At 36.4% G+C, this 21,568-nt stretch overlaps 1 protein-coding gene across 4 annotated transcripts; it reads left to right on the forward strand.

Annotated features, from left to right (window-relative positions):
* The first annotated feature begins 800 nt into the window (after positions 1-800).
* On the forward strand, positions 801-21,519 carry LOC106077147 (short transient receptor potential channel 6-like). 4 transcript variants are annotated; one of them, XR_008776260.1, is made up of 8 exons: positions 801-817; positions 9,522-9,681; positions 10,458-10,628; positions 10,830-10,985; positions 13,958-14,046; positions 14,364-14,603; positions 20,185-20,316; positions 20,453-21,519. XR_008776260.1 is itself a non-coding variant. In XM_056018499.1 (5 exons), the coding sequence occupies exons 1-4, from the start codon at positions 13,811-13,813 to the stop codon at positions 20,207-20,209; spliced, it is 351 nt and encodes a 116-aa protein (XP_055874474.1). In that variant the 5' UTR covers positions 12,483-13,810; the 3' UTR covers positions 20,210-20,316; positions 20,453-21,517. The 4 variants fall into 4 exon arrangements, 1 of the variants encoding a protein (XP_055874474.1); XR_008776261.1 differs by lacking the exon at positions 801-817 and adding an exon at positions 8,091-8,211 and having other exon boundaries at positions 10,458-10,619; XR_008776262.1 differs by lacking the exons at positions 801-817; positions 10,458-10,628; positions 10,830-10,985 and adding an exon at positions 8,197-8,211 and having other exon boundaries at positions 20,453-21,518.
* Positions 21,520-21,568: the final 49 nt, after the last annotated feature.

Genomic DNA, 21,568 nt, shown 5'->3' on the forward strand with positions numbered 1-21,568 from the left:
AAATTACAATATAACATAAAAAAGTAAAATGTAATTACCTGCAGCAATACATAAACACATGGTGTAGAACCAGACACAAACAGGGAGTGGAGACGACGTAGGTCCAGTAACATACGGGAGATGCCGGTCGAATCAACAGTGACCATGTTGGTCTGCCTTGTCATGCGCGGACACAAGGTGCCATTTAGGGGGAAGGGTCACGTGGATATCGGCATCGGGGTGGCCGGTGTTTCCTGATAAGATATCCACTCCACTACACATATATAGATCTATACATGCACGAACTGTGTCAAACTCTGCCACTCCAGAATATAAGGCTTAATCAGTCACACCAAATTCTGCCCCATCTCAAAACGAAATCAAAGCCAGTGACTCACCTGTCTTCCCGACTCATCCATTGTCTTCCGACACATGAGGGGCCATATCTAGATCTAGAATCTAATTATAACTTAAAATGCACGTGATTTGTTGGAGACACGAGGAAAAAAGTTTGACCTAGATCTACTAGATCTACATCGAGATCTACATCTAGAATCTACATCTAGATCTATGTCTAGTCTAGAGTCTAGATCTACTTTTAGTGAAAGCAAACGTGTACCTAGATCTAAATCTAGATACTTCTACTCTTCTAGATACTTAATACAAAGCATCTCATTTTGGTGTTTCAATCAATTACTTTGTGTGTGTAGGCCTATAAATTAGCGTGCTTCGTATTTTGGATACTTCAAAAATATTGGATTTTTGTTGATATAACCATTATTATAGGCCTACCTTAATAACACGGATTGGAACAGTTTGGATTATTTAATACGCAAAGGTAAGGCACTTTTTTTTCAAAGAAGAAAATAGATTACCCGACAATATGATACATGATAATCTGATGATGATAATGATACTGATAGTACTTTAATTTAGTAACATAATAAATGATAGATGAATAGATCTAAGAGATGTACTATTAGTATTACTAGTTATTACTAGTATTAGTTACTATTAGTAATATGAGTATGGCAGTGAATGTCAGTGTACACTGACTACGTTGATTTGTTTCCAGGCTTTATACTTTGCTTATTGTTTATCATGATCAGAACACCCCTTCTTTTCTTTGTTTTTTTAAAATTATCATAAACGTCATTTTAACGAACAATCTAACACTTTTTTTTAAAGCCCGTCAGCCTCTCTAAGATTGAAAGTTCATGCCCCTCCCCCCCCCTCTCTCTCTCTTTTTTTTTTTACCTGCGCATTGTAATTTCTCCCACACATTAAACTTTTGACTTGATTTGGAAAGATCAGATTCATATATAATGCGCCACCGACACAAATTCATACACGCTCTCATATTTTGGGCTCGTTAATTTTATTAGCACTTATTAAGGCCTACTTATCTGCTGGTCACCCCCACCACCAACAAAATGTTGGTCCTTCGTACACATTCCCTTTACCATTTCTTTATTTCACTTGATATTTTGTTTTCTAAATAAAAAGCAATATCAATTCGGTTTTATTCATTGTAATCGTTTATTTGACCCCATTTGAATGTAGCGAAATGACAATAGATCTAGATTATTACGCAGCACTGGCTGCCTAAACATCGTTTCCATCCTAACGCAGTGTAACGCAGGATGGCTGGGAATGGAGACAGGCGGGACTTGAACCGTGACCTCCGTGCCGCTTGAACCCGGAGCCAATAAAACCAGAGTCGCCTCTTCTGTCTAGACTCAGAGTCTAGACTAGAGTCTAGCTAGATGATCTAGTCTATTCAAGTGCTATTTGAGATGTTAACTTTAGTTAAGAGTATTCGGTTAAATGTGTACATAAAAGAGAGGGGGTTAATATATAGCCTAATAGAGGAAGACCACAAAGAGGTTAGTAGCGTGGCAAGGTAGCCTACGAGTGGGCCCAGGTATAAGAATATCTTGGTTGTCACCGCCTCCCCCAATAAGACGAATGTAGTGTGTGACAAAAAATTGAATGTATTGGTGCATTTACCAAAAGACATTTTAATGCAGTAGCAGTGTAGCCACCTTTTTTTAAAGATAAGATAAGATAATTTTATTGATCCAATCAAATGTAAATGTAAATTCAGTTTGACTACAATTGACAACCTCAGCGTAACTACTTTACAAAAACAAAATGGATGAAAAATTCGAACAACATTCACACACGAAAACACATACACATTCACAACCAGCGCTTTATGAGTTTGACTTCTATGTACTTTAAAATAAGTAGGGCTAATTATATCAATTACGTTTGTTTCAATTAGGATTCCAACAAGTAATAGTGTCTTTAAAGTCATGTTTGTACAATTTCTTAACAGAATTAAACGACTTAAAAAATGTTTCAAATGAATAAAGAAATGTTTTATGAGTTCTATGTCCCAGTATACACATTTACATTCCTAAAACACTTCTAGGTGTAAAACTGTTAAACATTGCTACAAACTAGTATCTGATTCGACGTTCACTATTTTAACAGTAATTAAATCTAACATTAATCTAATAACATTTTTCTGGCCTTCTTAGAAGAAATGTCAATAACTAGTGCTTTTGTCTGTTTCTCACCAAGTGAAGCCAACCTGCTCTTTGTCATACAAATTTGTAAATAACTTTTGTTCAATCGAAATGAAACTGGGCTTTTAACGACGAAAACGTTTTGACATTTTTGATGCCCATGAAATCTGTCGCGTATTTCAGAAACAATGACATCAATAGTTTGTTTGGATACGTTGATGTTGAGAGTCTTCTCTCGAATCTTGGAATTTTTTCTTCTTGTAATTAGTGGTAGGCTCATCAAATTGTCTTTTAACCTTCTGCAATTGTGTAGAGCAAAAAAAAAATTATTAACAGCCCAGCTACTTCAGCAGCCTCTTTTTTTTTACACTCTGAAAGTCATTTTTTAATAATTTACTTCAGTCAAGAGCCTCTTGAGTTGACTATCTGATGTATGTATTTCTCGCTGCTCGCTATCCAACATTTTTGACACAACATTGATTGCTCTTACAATATTGTACTAGACAATAGGCAGACCAAGATTAGAGAATGTTTCTTGTTGTCCTCAAAGTGCTGCAGCTCGTTAAGTACAAGTTCTTTATTTATCAAACACAGCTGAAAGTCAGTTAAGATCTTTGAACTATTTGATGTGTAAGTGCTTTTTTAAATTTTATTTTAAATACAGGGGGAAAAAAAGAAAAAAATTGAGCTTAAAAAAAATTGAATAATAAGCAAAGAGGGGGCTGAGTGGTTAAGCGCTTGGTTTTCTTGGGTCCTGGGTGTCACGTCACGTGTGTCCATTAACGCACGACGTGTCCAACTAATGTCAACATTGGCAAGAGTGCAATGGGTCAGAAATAAGGGGAAGTAATTATAAAGAAATTTCTCAAGGTGCCACGACAAAAGGGGCGCAGACAACTGGTTCGATGACATCGAGGTAACTCCAGCTTCCCATGGCCTCAATGTTGCATGCCGGTGAAAATGTCTGTTTTGGTAGCATTTATGCGAACAACGGGTAGTGAACCTCGCCTCTCTGTTGTAATAGGCCTACTTATCCATACGTGCCCCTTCTCTCCATTTGGGAAAAAAAGGGGGGGGGAAGCGGGACAACAATCCAAGGTCTCTGGTATTTCGAATGTGTATCTGAATCTCATGGAGCTCACGGTTAGCTAAACTCTTTTATTAAAAATAAACTTGGTTGGGAAAACTGCCCATTCTTTTTAAGTAAATTACCATACAAAGAGAACCTTAAGGCCTTTATTTGTTACAGTGATTGATATTAATGTATGTATAGTGAAAATATTCGGATGAATTAATAAAGAGACCAACAACAGCGTTCTAAGACCAGTAGATGACATGTCCAATCACATACGAATTAACATTGGTTTGGTGGAGGTGCCGCATGATCTCGAGTTGGCCCGCTACGAAGTCCTTCATAAATCACAGACTTTATTATCTTGAACAGTGTAGCGATGCGTTGATTGGAATCAAAATTAAAAAAAAAAGCAGAAAATAAGTAACCATTGCTGGAGATGTGTGCAAAAAAATGTACTAAAATTATATTTTGAAATATTGCCAATAAGAATAATCTTCGTTTAATTTGAACTTTTTAGAATGACATGTAGAGACAATGTTTCATTAGCCTCTTCCTCATAATTTATACGAATCAGAACTTTCTAAAATGCATATAGATATATAGAATTATTTATTTTTAAATATATTTACATTTATAGGTGGCCCACCTGATTTCTTTAGGTGTCCGCGGGCCGCTTAAAAGACTCCTCGGGCCGCTTGTGGCCCGCGGATTGTAATTTGCCAACCCCTGAGCTAGTTTAATCCGACCAGATATTTTGAATAATAATCAACTGGTCCCTCACTACTGTTTAATATGTCTATTACGAATTATTCTATGACAATTGTTGACGCAGCGTTGCAAAACAATAATGATTAATAACAGTCCTGTGGTAGAATTATATTTTGCGCATGAGTATTAGATTATTTTACAAACGAATCAATCGTTCTATCAGCATCTCTGCTTTACATCGCCATTCAAAGAAGTAGACTCCACAACACACAGATATCAGTCTTGTTATTAATCGCTCACATTTTATGATTAATTATTACGTTTAACATTGACAGTAGTATTTCGTGTTTGTTACATTGTTTTTCCCACGCCCATCTAACCGTTAGATTATGGATAAATATTTGAAGCGTAAGCTGACATTTGAAGAAGAGCAAGAGTGTAATGGAAATAGTGACAGTGAGCTGAGACACCATGACGTAAGAGAGGCCATACAGCGTAGGGCAAAATGACGTAAATATGCATCTGAATATTTTCACGTTGGATTTCTACCGTACAAAGGCAACAGCCGCAATGTGTCATATGTCTCGGTGCGTTATCGAACGAAAGTTTGATATATCAGCAGCTTTAGAAATATACTGTTTGGCCATTCTAAGACTAACACTAGTATAATTAGGTCGCCTGCTGTGCAGCGCCCCGGAAGTGGTCGGGGTCTTCTAACACCGTAAGGCTTGTAAGAGTTGCTGAACTGACAAGACCACTGGCTTGGCGTGTTCAATCCATGACCTCCGTGTCGTTCAATCCGGCTTAAACTAGATCAGTGGTTCCCAAACTTTTTTGTCTCGTAGATCCCTTGCCATGTTTTTTTGGTTTTCGGTAGACTCCCTGCTTAACTTATACTGCAATTTTGCAATTCACCAACAACATTTTTTATTAGTAATTTCTAACAGTTGTAAGTCGAAGGGTAAATACGTAATTTAAAGCTAGTTAGTATATCTTTTATATTGATAAAATTCAAATTAAAATAAATCAAAATAACAATTGATATGTATTACTGGAACAACCAAGCATGTTGGAAACGTGTGTTGTTGTTTGTCGCAGGTTCATCATCCGTTGCTACGGATATTATGTTTCATAAAGGAATTTGTTGTACTATGAAGTAGTCCTTCAAACATTAAATATTAATTAATTAATTTATTTATTGGTCCTTAAGTACCACAGTAAAAGTTTTCGTAAGGAGCAGTTTCTCGTGTATTTCATCTTTCAAGTCTGGCTCAAATATTGGGTTCGCGGAACTATTTTCACAATCAGTAGAAGGGGCGAAGGTGAGAAACAGTCGCCTAAATCAGTAAGCGTTGGGCGGGAGGGTCTCATTAGCCTGGGCTTGCAACCCACCTAGCAGAACGAAAACTGAATTCAAACTTCTGGTGCCTTGCAGATACAGGCCTACCCAAACATGGAAAATGTTTCGTCAAGCCGGTGACCTTTTGGCAGTTTGCTGCACACAGCGCTACATCTTGCCAGAGCCTGCGAGGCCGCTAATCCCAAACTGTTTATCTCGTTTGCAAAGAATTACATTATAATAGGCTTTTAATGTTATAACTCACACCACTAATGTGCCCTTAAACTGTATTGTTGCTTAAATAAATTCATTTCATACTATCAAATTTAGGTTTGTGTTAAAACAAGTTTTTAAAACTACTTTAACAGTAGGTAAAATCAGTGTTTTATCTTTAATGTTTTCGCTATTAGGCTATAAGTAAACAAATCTTGTAAGACGCTCACAAACCGTCATCTTCTCTCTCTGTCTCATGTTGAAGAGAGATGTTGTGGGTCTATTTTGAACTTTTTCTTTGAGAATCTTTTTTTTTTTTTATCAGGGTGACATCATCTCAAATGATCCTCAAACGTAATTGGTTTCATATCGTCATAAAAAGCCACTTAGGCAACCTCTTGTTTGATAAAGAAGGAACGAATCCCAATTTAAAATACATTCGGGCGTGTCAATCTTCGTGGTTTTGATTCCGTAGACTGTGGTAATCACGTTTCCAATAAGTTAAACAATCAGTTGTCAACTATTTTAAGTTTCGGAAATTTTCGCTCCAGCCTTGTGTCCTTGACATCAAATGTGACAGTCAACTTTCATCGCCTTTGTGGGCAGTCTTCTTAATCACTCAAGTGGAACCCTGCTCTTAGCATGTGTGTGTTGACCCGACGTTTTAGATTTGCAAAGAAAGTGTGTCTCTAAGGTGCAAAACATTTAACGACAATATGAAACAAAACTTTAAAAAAAAAGACAGGTGCCTAGGTTTTTCTTGGTTCAGGCCGCAAGGAAAAGATTTCTAGGTTCATAAATCGGAGATTTGGGGAATTTTTTATAGCAACAAGAAAATACGAGCGGCGATATTATGTGCTACCGAGCAAATCACGATAAGAGCCATTTTCCGGCGAATGGGTTAAAGTGTTTGCTGGCAGTTGTGGGGAAAATGTGGCTTGAAGTAAGAATGCAGTTAAAACAATGACAAGGCGAGTTTGAAAAAAAAAAAGGGGGGGGGAGGGTATCGCTTTAAAATTTACGAATATAGCATAGCAACTCCGCTCTTGGTATTTGTTCGCGGTATATGTCAGGATTCCGTGTAAATATTTTGGCTCACATGACCCCCCGACCAAACTGCTTTGCTGCTAACAGCTAAACAAGAGACCTTGGAGAGGGCCTAATTGTACGGAGGCCATATGTTCCATGAGGAAGACAAAGGATAATGTTGAATTAGTTATGAATGAATGAGGGGCAGAAAGATTCCACTGAACATTTAATACGATGACTGTTCAAAGTGAAGAATGATCTGTCAATAATGTGACAAGAGATTGCAACACACATTCATATCATTTATAGTACACGTGCGGGTCGAGCGTATCTCAGTAATACTATCCCTTAATTAACATGAACCCGTATTACGTCGCCTGTCGGCCAAGCCCCAACATTGCTAGCCGAGCGATATTTCCACTCTGGCTCTCTGAACCAGCACCTAGCAGTTCTTGCAAACGGACTGAATTATTTACACAGCGACGAGCCGAGGCGAGCAGTTAAACAACGAAGTTCAGCACCAAGCCCCAAAGACGGGAATAAGAAGGACGTCATCAAACACACAGCAACCAAGAGGCGTCACCAAATTGCGTGCACACACCCACATACACAAAATTCGTTCTCACAGAATACAGCCTACGCATCAGCGACAAATTGTAGAACTTAGCCGACATGAGGAGCCATCACTGACGAAGACCTGCACCAGTAAGTTCAGTCATAATAAAGATTTATATGGCTCCCAAGTTGAAAAAAGAAGATTGGGCATCAGAAATAGACATTTTTATCTCTTGCACTTGAAATGAGATTGTAACATTTTAACTTTGAGTGTGTCCATGAAATCTGTCATTAATTAATAATTTACATGCATTTATCACATCAAATCATCATTAGATTTAATTCCATTTTAATTCTGTGTGGCTCTTACTTCAACAAGCTATGCACCAGTTATGTCGTCGTGTTGAAATTGTGTAACTTAAGGTCACCATGATCCCGCGGTGGTATGTGTTGTTCACATCTGACAAAGAGAATTGCCAACTCGATATCGGACTTTTTGTTTTCACTTGCAATAACGTTTTGGTCTTAGCTTAGGTTACTACAATCGAGTTGTTCCATTGCAAGTCAAAAGTCTAGGTCAGTGATCAATGCTGGGGATGAAAATAAAAGTGGGTTCCAGAGAGAGAGAGAAGAAAGGAAAGAGAATGATAGCGATCCGTTCCGGTTCAGTGTAACAGATACTGGTATTGACTGCCAAAAATAGGTGGATGGTTGAAATGCATCCAGTTTATTAGAAGTTTAAAAGGAGAGAATGTTCCGGCATAAATAGACAGTCACAGGTCGGTGTGTAATACTAGTTAAAAGATATTTACACTTATTAATTATTGCATAGGCTAACCAGCTATAAGCCTGTAGAATGAAAGTTTTCAATGATATGTTTTTGGAAAGTAATATTGTCTCCTAAATTACGTGGCATTGTTGTGTCCTAGTTGAGTTAGAGAGTATGTTAGCTTTGGTAGATTATATTGTGCATTGTTTTTAGCGACGGTTAAAGGAGTGACAGTGACGTAGTCAGACAGACGAATAACGCAGGAGAATAGGCGAACAAGGAAGAACGATGTGGCGATAGCTTAGAACATGGTTGATTAGAATTAGAGATATTTAAATAACGACGGATAAGTAGACAAGACAGGCATCCCAAGTGTTAATGAATGCATCATGTATAGTAGTAGAAAGTCTTGAGTACGTTCATCTTATTAATTGTAATGTTCTTTGGCTAATGTAGAATAGTTGATGAAATAGTAGTGGATTTGCATAACACCCAAGATACTAGCCAGAACAGCATGTGTGGATTCGGAGGAGTCTCTATCTAAACTGGGAAAACACTATGTAGAATTGATTTACCTTGCGTTTAATGTTTTCAATTCAATACTTAAATGATCCAGCGATAAACAAAATAATAAATGACTTGTACGAATAGAATAGCGACTTACATTTAAGTATTATCCTTGAATAAATAAAACACAATGATGATAATAATCCACCATTGCTGGGCCTGTCTTAGATAAGTAGAGTCCCTAGGCGATGTGATTTGGTGGCCCCAAATAAAATAGAGGCTAGTCTCAAACTAAACTTTCCAAAGACAGAGAGATATTACTTTCTTTAGTCTAGTCTTGTAATCGTTCTCATCTCTTAAATGATTTCCACTACCGGTAGCCTACTTCCACCACACCTTGGCCTTTGATGATAAGTTATCAGCGGCATGGTCATAATTATTCTAATCATTCTCCTCTCTCAAAAGATTTCCACTACTTCCACCACACTTTTGCCTTTGATCATTACGTCATGTATATCCCTTACAACCACAAGAAGCCCTGTAGCTAAGTACACACCCAGATGTACAACTCATCAAGAATGTGAAGTGGAAGAGGAAACACTATAAACGCATTTATAACATGTCAAAAAATATTTAAAAGCATTTAAAATAATCATATTTATATATTAGATGAAATGAGGGCTTAAAGCCAAAGCCTTAACTGCACAATTAAACAATGAATAACAAAAAAATATTTAATTAGGGATGAAATTATCAGTCACCATTTTTTGTACCGGTATGTTATTCATTATTTATTATTTCTTTATGTTGCAGATTCCTTAAATAAGCCAACAAAATGGTTGAAGCAATGAAAAGAGGGCAAGGATGGACCCCTGATGGGTATGACTTTGTGGACAGCACACATTTTATTGATGCAAACTTTGATGATATAATGAAAAATCTGAAACCCTCAGCTATTCCTACAATATTTCAGGTGATACTTAATGTAGAAAATGTTAATTTTAGACTTCTATGTGAGTTTGAATTGGTTTTACATTTAACTATTTTAAAAAAATGACTGCTCATGTATCCCAGTATAGTATTTGAAGCAAAGTAGAAATAACAGCAAGTATTTTCAGTATTGTCTAAATAAATGTTTGACTAGTATAATGAAATAACAACTGACATGAACTGATCTAGACTGACTTTAACTTACAACTGAGTTACTTTTACCTATCCCTTAGTTTGTAAGACCGTTGTGGCACCATGCAAGATTTGTCAATCATCTTTCTCCATTCCTCTCTGTCTTTTGCCTTAGTTAGAACCTCTTTCAATGGAAGTACCGTCCATTCTTTTATGTTGTCCTCCCATCACTTTCTCTGTCTGCCTCTTCTTCTTTTTCCTGGTACTGTTCCCTGGTCTTTGCAAACCCCTAAGAGGCATTCAATATGGTAAATCAAAATGCACTGTTAGATTTAATATATTATTGTACTTATGTATATTTTATACATTTAGTGATATTGATATTCATATCTTGGACTTCAACTAAACAACAAAATGAATTCCAATTGTATATGTGATATTTTATTTTTTGTCATATTTTCATTATTAATTAAATCACTATCTGTATTTTTTCTGTCAATGCTATAGAATTAGAGATATACTTATGGTATCTGAATGAAAGCTTGCTTATCTAATTTTAATATATACTCCAGAATTTACTGTTATGCCTGAAAGGATTTTGTATTGCTAACAATTATTATTTTTCAGTATCATAACGATGCAGCTTCCTGGCCAGTTAAAAAGAAGGAAAATTAAAGTCTTAAGGTGAAAGAAGAAATTGTACAATTCAAAGAGACTTCTGATATATTATTAAAAAAAAGTTCAATGTTTATGAGAGGAGTTATAGAAAAGCCAACCTCACCTAAAAAGGTTATGATGGTAAATGTATTACTCTATAGTTTAGTGATAAGAATATATAATAATTTGCATAACAATCATTGATAAATTATTCATGTCCATGTGGCACTCTTTTTATTTGTTTGGCAATAGTTATAGATAACATTTAGATCAACTGGTCTAAGATGGATCCCAATTTAACATTTAATATATGATTTTTAAAAATATATTTATGCTTTTCAGATTTATCTTTACATCTGTTTGAGGAGCCTACAGGAAATGCAAATTATACAGATGAAAAAATATCCTTCACAATAACATTGCTGTTTTACTGTCCTAATGCGTATGAGTTCCTTTCTACCGCGTTTAACCTGCCTTCAACCAGAACACTAAGAAGATGTATGTGTTGCTCATTAGTATTTTTCTTTTATAATTCTATGATATAATTGGATGATCACCAGGGATGAACAAATGCATGCTGTGATGAATCACCAGGGATGAACAAATGCATGCTGTGATGAATCACCAGGGATGAACAAATGCATGCTGTGATGAATCACCAGGGATGAACAAATGCATGCTGTGAGGAATCACCTGGGATGAACAAATGCATGCTGTGATGAATCACCAGGGATGAACAAATGCATGCTGTGATGAATCACCAGGGATGAACAAATGCATGCTGTGATGAATCACCAGGGATGAACAAATGCATGCTGTGATGAATCACCAGGGATGAACAAATGCATGCTGTGATGAATCACCAGGGATGAACAAATGCATGCTGTGATGAATCACCAGGGATGAACAAATGCATGCTGTGATGAATCACCAGGGATGAACAAATGCATGCTGTGAGGAATCACCAGGGATGAACAAATGCATGCTGTGATGAATCACCAGGGATGAACAAATGCATGCTGTGATGAATCACCAGGGATGAACAAATGCATGCTGTGATGAATCACCAGGGATGAACAAATGCATGCTGTGAGGAATCACCTGGGATGAACAAATGCATGCTGTGATGAATCACCAGGGATGAACAAATGCATGCTGTGATGAATCACCAGGGATGAACAAATGCATGCTGTGATGAATCACCAGGGATGAACAAATGCATGCTGTGATGAATCACCAGGGATGAACAAATGCACGCTGTGATGAATCACCAGGGATGAACAAATGCATGCTGTGATGAATCACCAGGGATGAACAAATGCATGCTGTGATGAATCACCAGGGATGAACAAATGCATGCTGTGATGAATCACCAGGGATGAACAAATGCATGCTGTGATGAATCACCAGGGATGAACAAATGCATGCTGTGATGAATCACCAGGGATGAACAAATGCATGCTGTGATGAATCACCAGGGATGAACAAATGCATGCTGTGATGAATCACCAGGGATGAACAAATGCATGCTGTGAGGAATCACCTGGGATGAACAAATGCATGCTGTGATGGATCACCAGGGATGAACAAATGCATGCTGTGATGAATCACCAGGGATGAACAAATGCATGCTGTGATGAATCACCAGGGATGAACAAATGCATGCTGTGATGAATCACCAGGGATGAACAAATGCATGCTGTGAGGAATCACCTGGGATGAACAAATGCATGCTGTGATGAATCACCAGGGATGAACAAATGCATGCTGTGAGGAATCACCTGGGATGAACAAATGCATGCTGTGATGGATCACCAGGGATGAACAAATGCATGCTGTGAGGAATCACCTGGGATGAACAAATGCATGCTGTGATGAATCACCAGGGATGAACAAATGCATGCTGTGATGAATCACCAGGGATGAACAAATGCATGCTGTGATGAATCACCAGGGATGAACAAATGCATGCTGTGAGGAATCATCAGGGATGAACAAATGCATGCTGTGATGAATCACCAGGGATGAACAAATGCATGCTGTGATGAATCACCAGGGATGAACAAATGCATGCTGTGATGAATCACCAGGGATGAACAAATGCATGCTGTGAGGAATCACCTGGGATGAACAAATGCATGCTGTGATGAATCACCAGGGATGAACAAATGCATGCTGTGATGAATCACCAGGGATGAACAAATGCATGCTGTGATGAATCACCAGGGATGAACAAATGCATGCTGTGATGAATCACCAGGGATGAACAAATGCATGCTGTGATGAATCACCAGGGATGAACAAATGCATGCTGTGATGAATCACCAGGGATGAACAAATGCATGCTGTGATGAATCACCAGGGATGAACAAATGCATGCTGTGATGAATCACCAGGGATGAACAAATGCATGCTGTGATGGATCACCTGGGATGATCAAATGCATGCTGTGATGGATCACCAGGGATGAACAAATGTATGCTGTAATGGATCACCTGGGATGAACAAATGTATGCTGTAATGGATCACCTGGGATGATCAAATGCATGCTGTAATGAATCACCTGGGATGAACAAATGCATGCTGTAATGGATCACCTGGGATACTTGTCTAGAATCTCTTGAAACTTAAGGCTCTAGGAAATTATAATAATTATAAGAAGAATTACAATATTAGAGCAAAGGTTTATTTTAGCTCCTATTATTAAAAATGTAAGTTTCCCTTTCAGACCATGATGTCTATAGTGCAAATGATGTAAAGGTCATCTGTTTCTGTGGCCTATGGTTAGCTAAAGTCATGTGAACAGCACAATAGCCATCATTACTTTTCCCCAACTAATGTCAGGTACCCATTAGATCTGGGTTGACTAAGAGGGGCCTTAAAGATCCGATCCTGAAAGTAAAAATTTCAGTCTTCTAGGATTCGAACCTGGGACCTGTGCTCATAAACCAAGTGCTTTACCACTCCCCACTGTGCCTCTCATATTATTAGTTAGGCTATAAAAATTTCTTCATTGGAACTGAAAACTTGGTGATTCAAAGATATAACTATACTTGTTTACTTGTTTAATTAGTTAATTAAAGTGTTTCAATTTCACTTTGTTTATTATCTTCTGTAGATTATTCATTATTGAGTAGGTCTATTTAGAGAAAAAATCCACTAGATTCAACCAATTCAGTGAAGCATTTCATGACACTTTAAGCTATTATACAAATCAACTTACTTGCACCTGGTTAGAAACAGAAGTAGGCCACCAATTTCCTTCATATTGCATGAAGGGCTAAGGATTCTTGGCCAAGGCATAATATTTTAATCATGATGATATGAAGGATTTGAACACAGGTTATTATAATAACAACATTAGTGTAAGTCAAGTTTACTTTAGCCAACTTAATGAAATTATGCGAAAAGTATCTTAATCTAGTTATTATTCCATAGGATGTTGGCAAGTTTACCTTCATCTATTTCAGTCATGATTGCCTTTATATGTGGACAAATAAGCCTATACAGTATTTCCAAGAATGAGAACTTTGCAGGGTAAAGTCATTTGACTTACAAGGTAAAGGTTTTTTTATTTAATTTATGGATGTTTGTTTTGCAAAGCAAAATAACTTCAAGTTGTATAGACATACTCAAAAGAAAGAATTTTTTTCTGCAAGTGACCTTAAAACTTAAAATAAATAAATTATGGCTTTTATTGGTAGTGTTTAAAGTTAAATACTTTGAAAGCTGATCACTAGTTAAGATGTTTAAGTTTACAAGATAATATATTATATTAGCTAGATGATATTAAATTTACTAGATTTTACAGGAATTAATTTATTCCCAAATGTACTTAAAAATATTTTATTTGCTGACCAAAGACTTTATTTTCAGCCTCTTAGAGACCACTGGGACATTGTTCTGGGCTGCCTTTGGTATGGGGAACTCTCAGGCACCAGCTATTAAAGAAGAAACAAATAGCAGTCAGGTTAATGGTGACTCAGAGATAAGAGACAGTGTGCTGCTGAAAGTCATTGAGGTGGTTGGCTACGTTTTGTATGGAGTTTACATTCTTGATGCTGTCATGGTCCTGATCAACTTGTTCATTGCTATGATGAATTTGAAGACATTTAGGTTTGTTTCATGTTATGTTAATCATTAAGTTAAAACTATTTATATATCACATTTCATTCAAATACTCTTTACCTATCAATTCATCTTGGAGGACTTTTTTGTAGTTTGTTTTACATGTTAATTCAGGTTTGATGATTATTACATCCTAGTCCAAACCTCCTGCAGGAGGCAGGGTTTGAACATATCAGTAGGACAGTATAGAATGTATGCTTCATTAATAGAAAATCATCCAAAGTTGTGGGGTAAAAGTCTCTGATGATTAAATATAACATCATCTATTTATTTCCTTTAGAAGTGTTCAGTGCATTTAGGAAAAAAAAAAGATTCCTCTGAACCTTCGCACTGTTATCAGCAGTAGAAATCTTGGCTAGCTTGGACATGTTCATGGAATGCCACAAGGTTGACTTTTTGTATGGTGATCTATTAGAAGCCAGGAGAGCCTTGGGTCATCCACTACTTCTAACTATCTCAACATTTCAGCACTACTTCTAACTATCTCAACATCTCAGCACTATTTCTAAATATCTCAACTTGCCAATTTTGGATGAGGAATGATTCCTTGCCAAGGCTGATTTGTTACAAAGCAATATATAAAAATCCAAACCTATCAAAGTGGTAATCAAAACTATGGCTTATGAAGCAAATAATAATAATGGCAATGTCATTGCTATATCAGCATAGAAATTCAACACAGGCAAAACAAAGAATGTGATTCCAGAATTGATATGTCGTTCTTAGCTTTGTTCTAAGGCTGTTAGCCACTTGATAAACAAAAATAATATTGTGTACATGGACAGATTTTATAACAGTCCCACTGTTTGACACTTTAGCCAATGATTATGGAATATTTGCTGATGGAACTGCAATGGCTTTAAAAAACTGACAAAGTTGAAGAAAAAGCAGAGAAGTCAATCTGAATTGATCTATCATGGCAATAGAGTAAGTCTTATTCTGGATGGAGAAATGACCCATTCATCTGTTCACACCACAATCCAGGCAATATTCTTATTCCATATGCTAGGCCAAATTCCTACAAGTGCTCTTTCTTCCCTAGTTTGAATATAGAATGGGCTGCCTGAATCAGCCAGGAAAACCAGTGACTTAGCAGAGTTTAATTCACTAATTAACATGCATGACTAGATTGACACATGAAATGCATAGAACATAATTATATTCTTTTTTGAAGCAACATCAGCAATCTATAAGATATGAGGCCTTGTTAGGATGGACCAAAAAGCCTTCATTTTAGTTTTTCATCCAACACAAATGGGGACCCTAAAAAAGAAGAACTAAAGATGGAATATCTGTGGATGTGCTAAAACCATTGCTCTTTATTGACTTCACCAAATACATGGTTTTGATGTCAACAACCAGGTTTGCAAAAATGGCTCTTTCATCCTTTTCAAAAGAAAAGATAAACTGGGTACTTTATATTTATAAACAACTCTTGACCAAAAATTGAAACATATTTGGAAAATTGGTAGGCCAGTGATTCCACTTTCACATGGATAAGCAATTGTGGAAAAATGATTTTCTATTAAGAACTAGAGAATTGCAACTTGGCAGAGAAAACACTGGACTCGGAGAATCGTCATAGACAGCTTTTGAGGATTCTCAAAACTTAGTGACTTTGTTATTAGACCAAAAAGTTTTATTCTGCTGGAAATGTTCATGGAAGATGTACTCTGTATTTGATGAGCCGAGAAAGAAATGTGAATAAGACCAAAGGGGAGTAAAGAGAACCAACAGTAGCGATGATGCAGTGATGCAACTGAACAATAGATAATGAGTCCTCTATTTGGGAACCCTCAACTCAAAAAAAACATTATTAAGAAACTAGAATACACAAGATAGAGCAGTGAGATTCCGAACTAACAAATATTCACATTTGATTATAGTTAGACCTCTAGTAAAATTATTAAATTTAGAGATCCTTCAGGACAGAAGACTTCAAAAGTAAAGTAGCAATTATACAAAAAACATTAAACTATAAACTTCAAATACAAAAACAAAACTTAAAAAAATACTTAGAAAGACACAAAGATAAAGGAACATTCCTCATCCCATATGCTAGAAGAAATTTATACTCCTTCTTCCCTAGTGCTATTAGAGCATGGAATGGGTTGCCTGAGTCAGCTAGAAAAAACATGTGAATTGGCAGAGTTTAAGTCATTGATTAACTTGCATGACTAGATTGACCCTTGAGACACCCGTAGGATGTAATAATCTTGGATAAGAAGATGAGATACTGCAAAAAGATGGCAATAGACTGGGGGCTGTGAAAGCTCTTAGTTTATCTCATTTGCCAATGAACAGTCTAAGAAAGAGTGAAGGAAGGAGAGTCCAAATCAGTAGAAAGACAGTCTGAATTAAAAAACATGGGTTTAATTGTTTAGATTGGTTTATATTTGTATCAAACTGGTTGTTATTATTTTGATTTTGTTGAATTTTCTGTTTTAACTTGATGATTTCTCACTTTGATATTGTCTGTAATATTCTTCACCTATCTCTTAGTATGTTGGGGCATCTTACAAGATTTGTTTTGGGGTGTTATTCAGGAAGTCTAACTCGCATCTGGTCACAGCTAGGTCCAAGGTTTGAGTCCTCCTTAAGACTTATCTTTGTATTACTACAGTTTCTTCACCTTCTTCTCCCTGGGTGCTGCTATTATGTTTGATGTCATGTTTATTTCATCAATAGTCAAAGTAAGAAGTATTTGGGCCTGATATTGATTAGTTCTATACCTACTATTACTTAGTCATAGTAAAAAGTATTTGGACTTAATAGTGTTTAGTTTTGTTTCACTTTCAAATAGAATAGTTACTTATTCAAATTCATTTGTTAAGGTATGAAAGAGTTGAAAAAAACATGTAAATCTTTTTTTTTTAATGCTTTTGATATAGTGCATAGTTCATGCTTAGAGCATACTTATTTTGCTATGGCCCAATCTCCTTTTGTTGACTATTGGAGGAAAGGAACACATGGGAGGTTTACATGCTGTCTTTGGGCTTTCAGAAAACAACTCTGCTCGAGTCAGGATTCAAAATCGAGCCCCCATGTTAAGTGGCTAAGCTGTAGCCAAGCAGTGTAGGCCCGCCTCTCAGCCACACATGCCACAAATTTTGTGAATGAAAATGGGAAAATGGAACCTGCATCTGACAATGTTATTATAGAAACTCTTTTAGAAAATACTTTTTACTATGACTATGGGTGGCTGCCTGGATGTGCAGAAAATGCACGCTGGACTGTTGTTTGGAGTTGTTGATGGTCCTGAATTCATACCTTGCCCTTCCCTATCGTCCTCTGAGATGTTTGGATGAGGAAATTAATTATCTTCAACTTTGAAGGAACATTTGAAACATGTAAAACATTTTACAAACTATCATCTCTATTTTAAAAATGGCCTCGTTCTTAAATAGGGCACTTGCTGACATTGGATACTGAAGAAGTTACAGTGCTACTACTGCAGCCTTGTGGTCAAATCACAGTATAGAATGCAATTTTTAATTAGGGCTTCAGGATGTTTCCAACCATGAGTTATGGATACATGGATGGCTGCCTGGTCGTGCGGTTTGCGCACTGAACTGTCGTTCAGATTTGTCAAGGGTTCAAACCCTGCCCACTCCCATCCCCCGTCGTCCTGTGGGAGGTTTGGACTAGGAAGTAAACTATCTTCAACTCTGAAGGAACATCCGAAACAATGTAAAACATTTTACAAAAACATTAACATCATTTTGGGATATTATCTTTCCTGAACAAAAAATCCTTATTCTATTAATTTTTTACTGTTTGGCTTAAAAGTTTTTAGGATAAGAAGAGCTGAGTCTGAATCTGGGACTATCAAGTTGACCACCATTTCTGAAAGTTAATTTAATTTTTTATTTAACTTACATTGTGATACCATGCAGTGTTAACTTGATGTGAATAGAACTGATGTAGGTCAGTGAGTTCAGCAATACAAACTTAACCAGCAGAAATAACTGGAATATAATGGCAAAGTTCCCCTTTCAGACCTTGCGATCTACAGTGTCAAGGCTCTTTTTCTTCTCTAATATATGTATGTGTACTTCAATGCTGATTACTAAATGTACCCAATTTCTGGCAATAACGACACATATAATGACAGAATAAAGTGTTGAGGAGATGGAGCGTTGAGGAGATGGAGTGTTGAGGAGATACAGTGTTGAGGAGATGGAGTATTGAGATGGAGTATTGAGATGGAGTGTTGAGGAGATGAAGTATTGAGATGGGGTGTTGAGGAGATGGAGTATTGAGATGAAGTGTTGAGGAGATAGAGTGTTGAGGAGATGGAGTATTGAGATGGAGTGTTGAGGAGATGGAGTATTGAGATGAAGTGTTGAGGAGATGGAGTATTGAGATGGAGTGTTGAGGAGATGGAGTATTGAGATGGAGTATTGAGATGGAGTGTTGAGATGGAGTGTTGAGGAGATGGAGTGTTGAGGAGATGGAGTATTGAGATGGAGTGTTGAGGAGATGGAGTATTGAGATGGAGTATTGAGATGGAGTGTTGAGATGGAGTGTTGAGGAGATGGAGTATTGAGATGAAGTGTTGAGGAGATAGAGTGTGGAGATGGAGTATTGAGATGGAGTGTGGAGGAGATAGAGTGTTGAGGAGATGGAGTATCGAGGAGATGGAGTATCGAGGAGCTGGAGTATTGAGATGGAGTGTTGTGGAGATGGAGTATTGAGATGGAGCATTGAGGAGATGGAGTGTTGAGGAGATGGAGTATTGAGATGGAGTGTTGAGGAGATGGAGTATTGAGATGGAGTGTTGAGGAGATGGAGTATTGAGATGGAGTGTTGAGGAGATGAAGTATTGAGATGAAGTGTTAATATGGAGTGTTAAGACAGGGTGTTGAGGAGATGGAGTGTTGAGGAGATGGATTGTGAGATGGAGTGTTGAGGAGATGGAGTGTTAAGGAGATGGAGTATTGAGGAGATGGAGTGTTGAGAGATGGAGTGTTGAGATGGAGTGTTGAGGAGATGGAGCATTGAGGAGATGGAGTGTTGAGATGGAGTGTTGAGAGATGGGCTGTTGAGATGGAGCATTGAGGAGATGGAGTGTTGAGGAGATGGAGTATTTAAGGAAACAGGAAACTTGTTCTATTCTAAAGTCACTAAAAGAAAGCCTTTACATTTATTTTGTTTAGTTTTGTAATTATTTTTTCTTTTTTGTTAAAAAAATTTTAACAGAATTTTTTAAATACTCATTTGGGAATCAACTGTGAAATTTATTAACCGGCATATAGGCTAATTGATTCATACTATTTGATATCTATCTTGTAATTTTGCTTTCCTCTGCTATGCTGTTTTTTTTATTTACACATTTTATCTTATATTGTTTGAGATCTATCTGTGATCTATATTATCTTGTTTAAGATCTATCTGATCTAATTTGTGATCTATCTTGTTTGAGATCTAAATGATCTAATTTGTGATCTATATTATCTTTTTATGAGATCATTATTTTCATATTTGAGATCTCTCTTAGCTTTTGCAAATAGAATTTCAAGAGATGATGATATTTATATTAAGCCCTTCTTGCATTTATTTCTTCCAGAATGTCCAAAAGATTAGTCAGCTAAGGAGCCTAAAATGTTAGCCTGTTTACAAATATGAGATCTTCCTTGACTACACAAGTACCTTACAAAAGAAGGCTACTCACTTGTGTTTGGATATGTCAGCTGTTTTGGTAATAAATCAAGTGTTGTTTTTTCTACTATCTCTAATGTTTGTAGGTTCTAAAGTTAGAAAGTGTTGTTGTTTTTAAATGCCACATTGCCTGTCAATTCTGTTTAGTTTTTATTTATTCTTTTTTTTTTATACAGTCCCTGTGGCCCTTTTCAAGCATGACAGATACTATTCTAAGCAGCTTTTTTCTCTGGAAATATTTCAACCACGGAAGCTGTGAGGGATATCTGAAATCCATTGCTTACTTGTCTAGAAAGACTTCCATCGATTGAGTGATAAAAGATTAAGTTTACACAACTTTTAGTAGTCACCACATAACACTTAACATTTTGATGCTCAAGACAATACTGTTCATGAATGGTTTATTTTTCTTTATGCTGAAAGTGTCCAAGAAAGATAAGGTCAAAGGTTAATTGGACAAACAATAAACTTTGTCTTTGAATCTGAAATTGTAGAACTTGTAGAGAAAAAAAACAACTTAGTGTTGTTGTTAATTTACCAGGTACCTACTATTCATTTACTTTGACTGTTGACTTTAAGTTAGAAATTAAGGAAAGATTTCTTTGAGCTATATTTGTCAATGACCATAGGCATTAAGAGAGTTGACACCTCATTTTACTTTTCAACAAGATGATGTCTTAAAAAAATTAAGAGCTTTTGATGGAATTCTGTGGTTGAATAACATAAGGAATAATCACAGGATTCCATCAAAATCATTGCAATTTGAACATTGTTGGTAGTGTCAATGTTATTAAGTTTTTTAGTTCTTGGTGTTACTACATTATTCATTTTCTAGTGACCAGGCAGTGTTTTATACCATGAATGAATATGTTGTAAGAGGTTTAAGGTATACCACTCAATCAATAATATCTTTGACAATAAAATATTTTGATCAAGTTTATATTTTTGGAACAGAATATGCTAATGTGTTAAATGTACATTTTTCTTTTTTTTATGGAATAACAACTGATATTTAGTTTTATCCCTTTGTATCTTTCTACAGTAGATGCACTGTCGTACTACATAGAAATTTAAAAAAATTATAATAACTTCTAATCAAATTGTCTCATTTTTAAAATCAAATATCTAAATGAATCATGCTACTTTGATTCTACACAATCTACAGGACTACCAATGTACATTAGTTTTGAACAAAAAGTTGCTAACTTTAAATAATTGATTAACTCATTTTTATGTATACCTTGTAATAAAAGTGGCATTCATTTTACAATTTCTTTTTGTTTTATTGTAAC

This window comes from Biomphalaria glabrata, chromosome 1 (genome assembly GCF_947242115.1).
Source record: "Biomphalaria glabrata chromosome 1, xgBioGlab47.1, whole genome shotgun sequence".
NCBI lineage: Eukaryota > Metazoa > Mollusca > Gastropoda > Planorbidae > Biomphalaria > Biomphalaria glabrata.

Coding starts and splice junctions, on each gene's coding strand:
- LOC106077147 (XM_056018499.1), top strand. Junction 14,025..14,363: donor AAGAATGAGAACTTTGCAGG/GTAAAGTCATTT, acceptor CTTTATTTTCAG/CCTCTTAGAGACCACTGGGA. Junction 14,604..20,184: donor ATGAATTTGAAGACATTTAG/GTTTGTTTCATG, acceptor TATTTCTTCCAG/AATGTCCAAAAGATTAGTCA.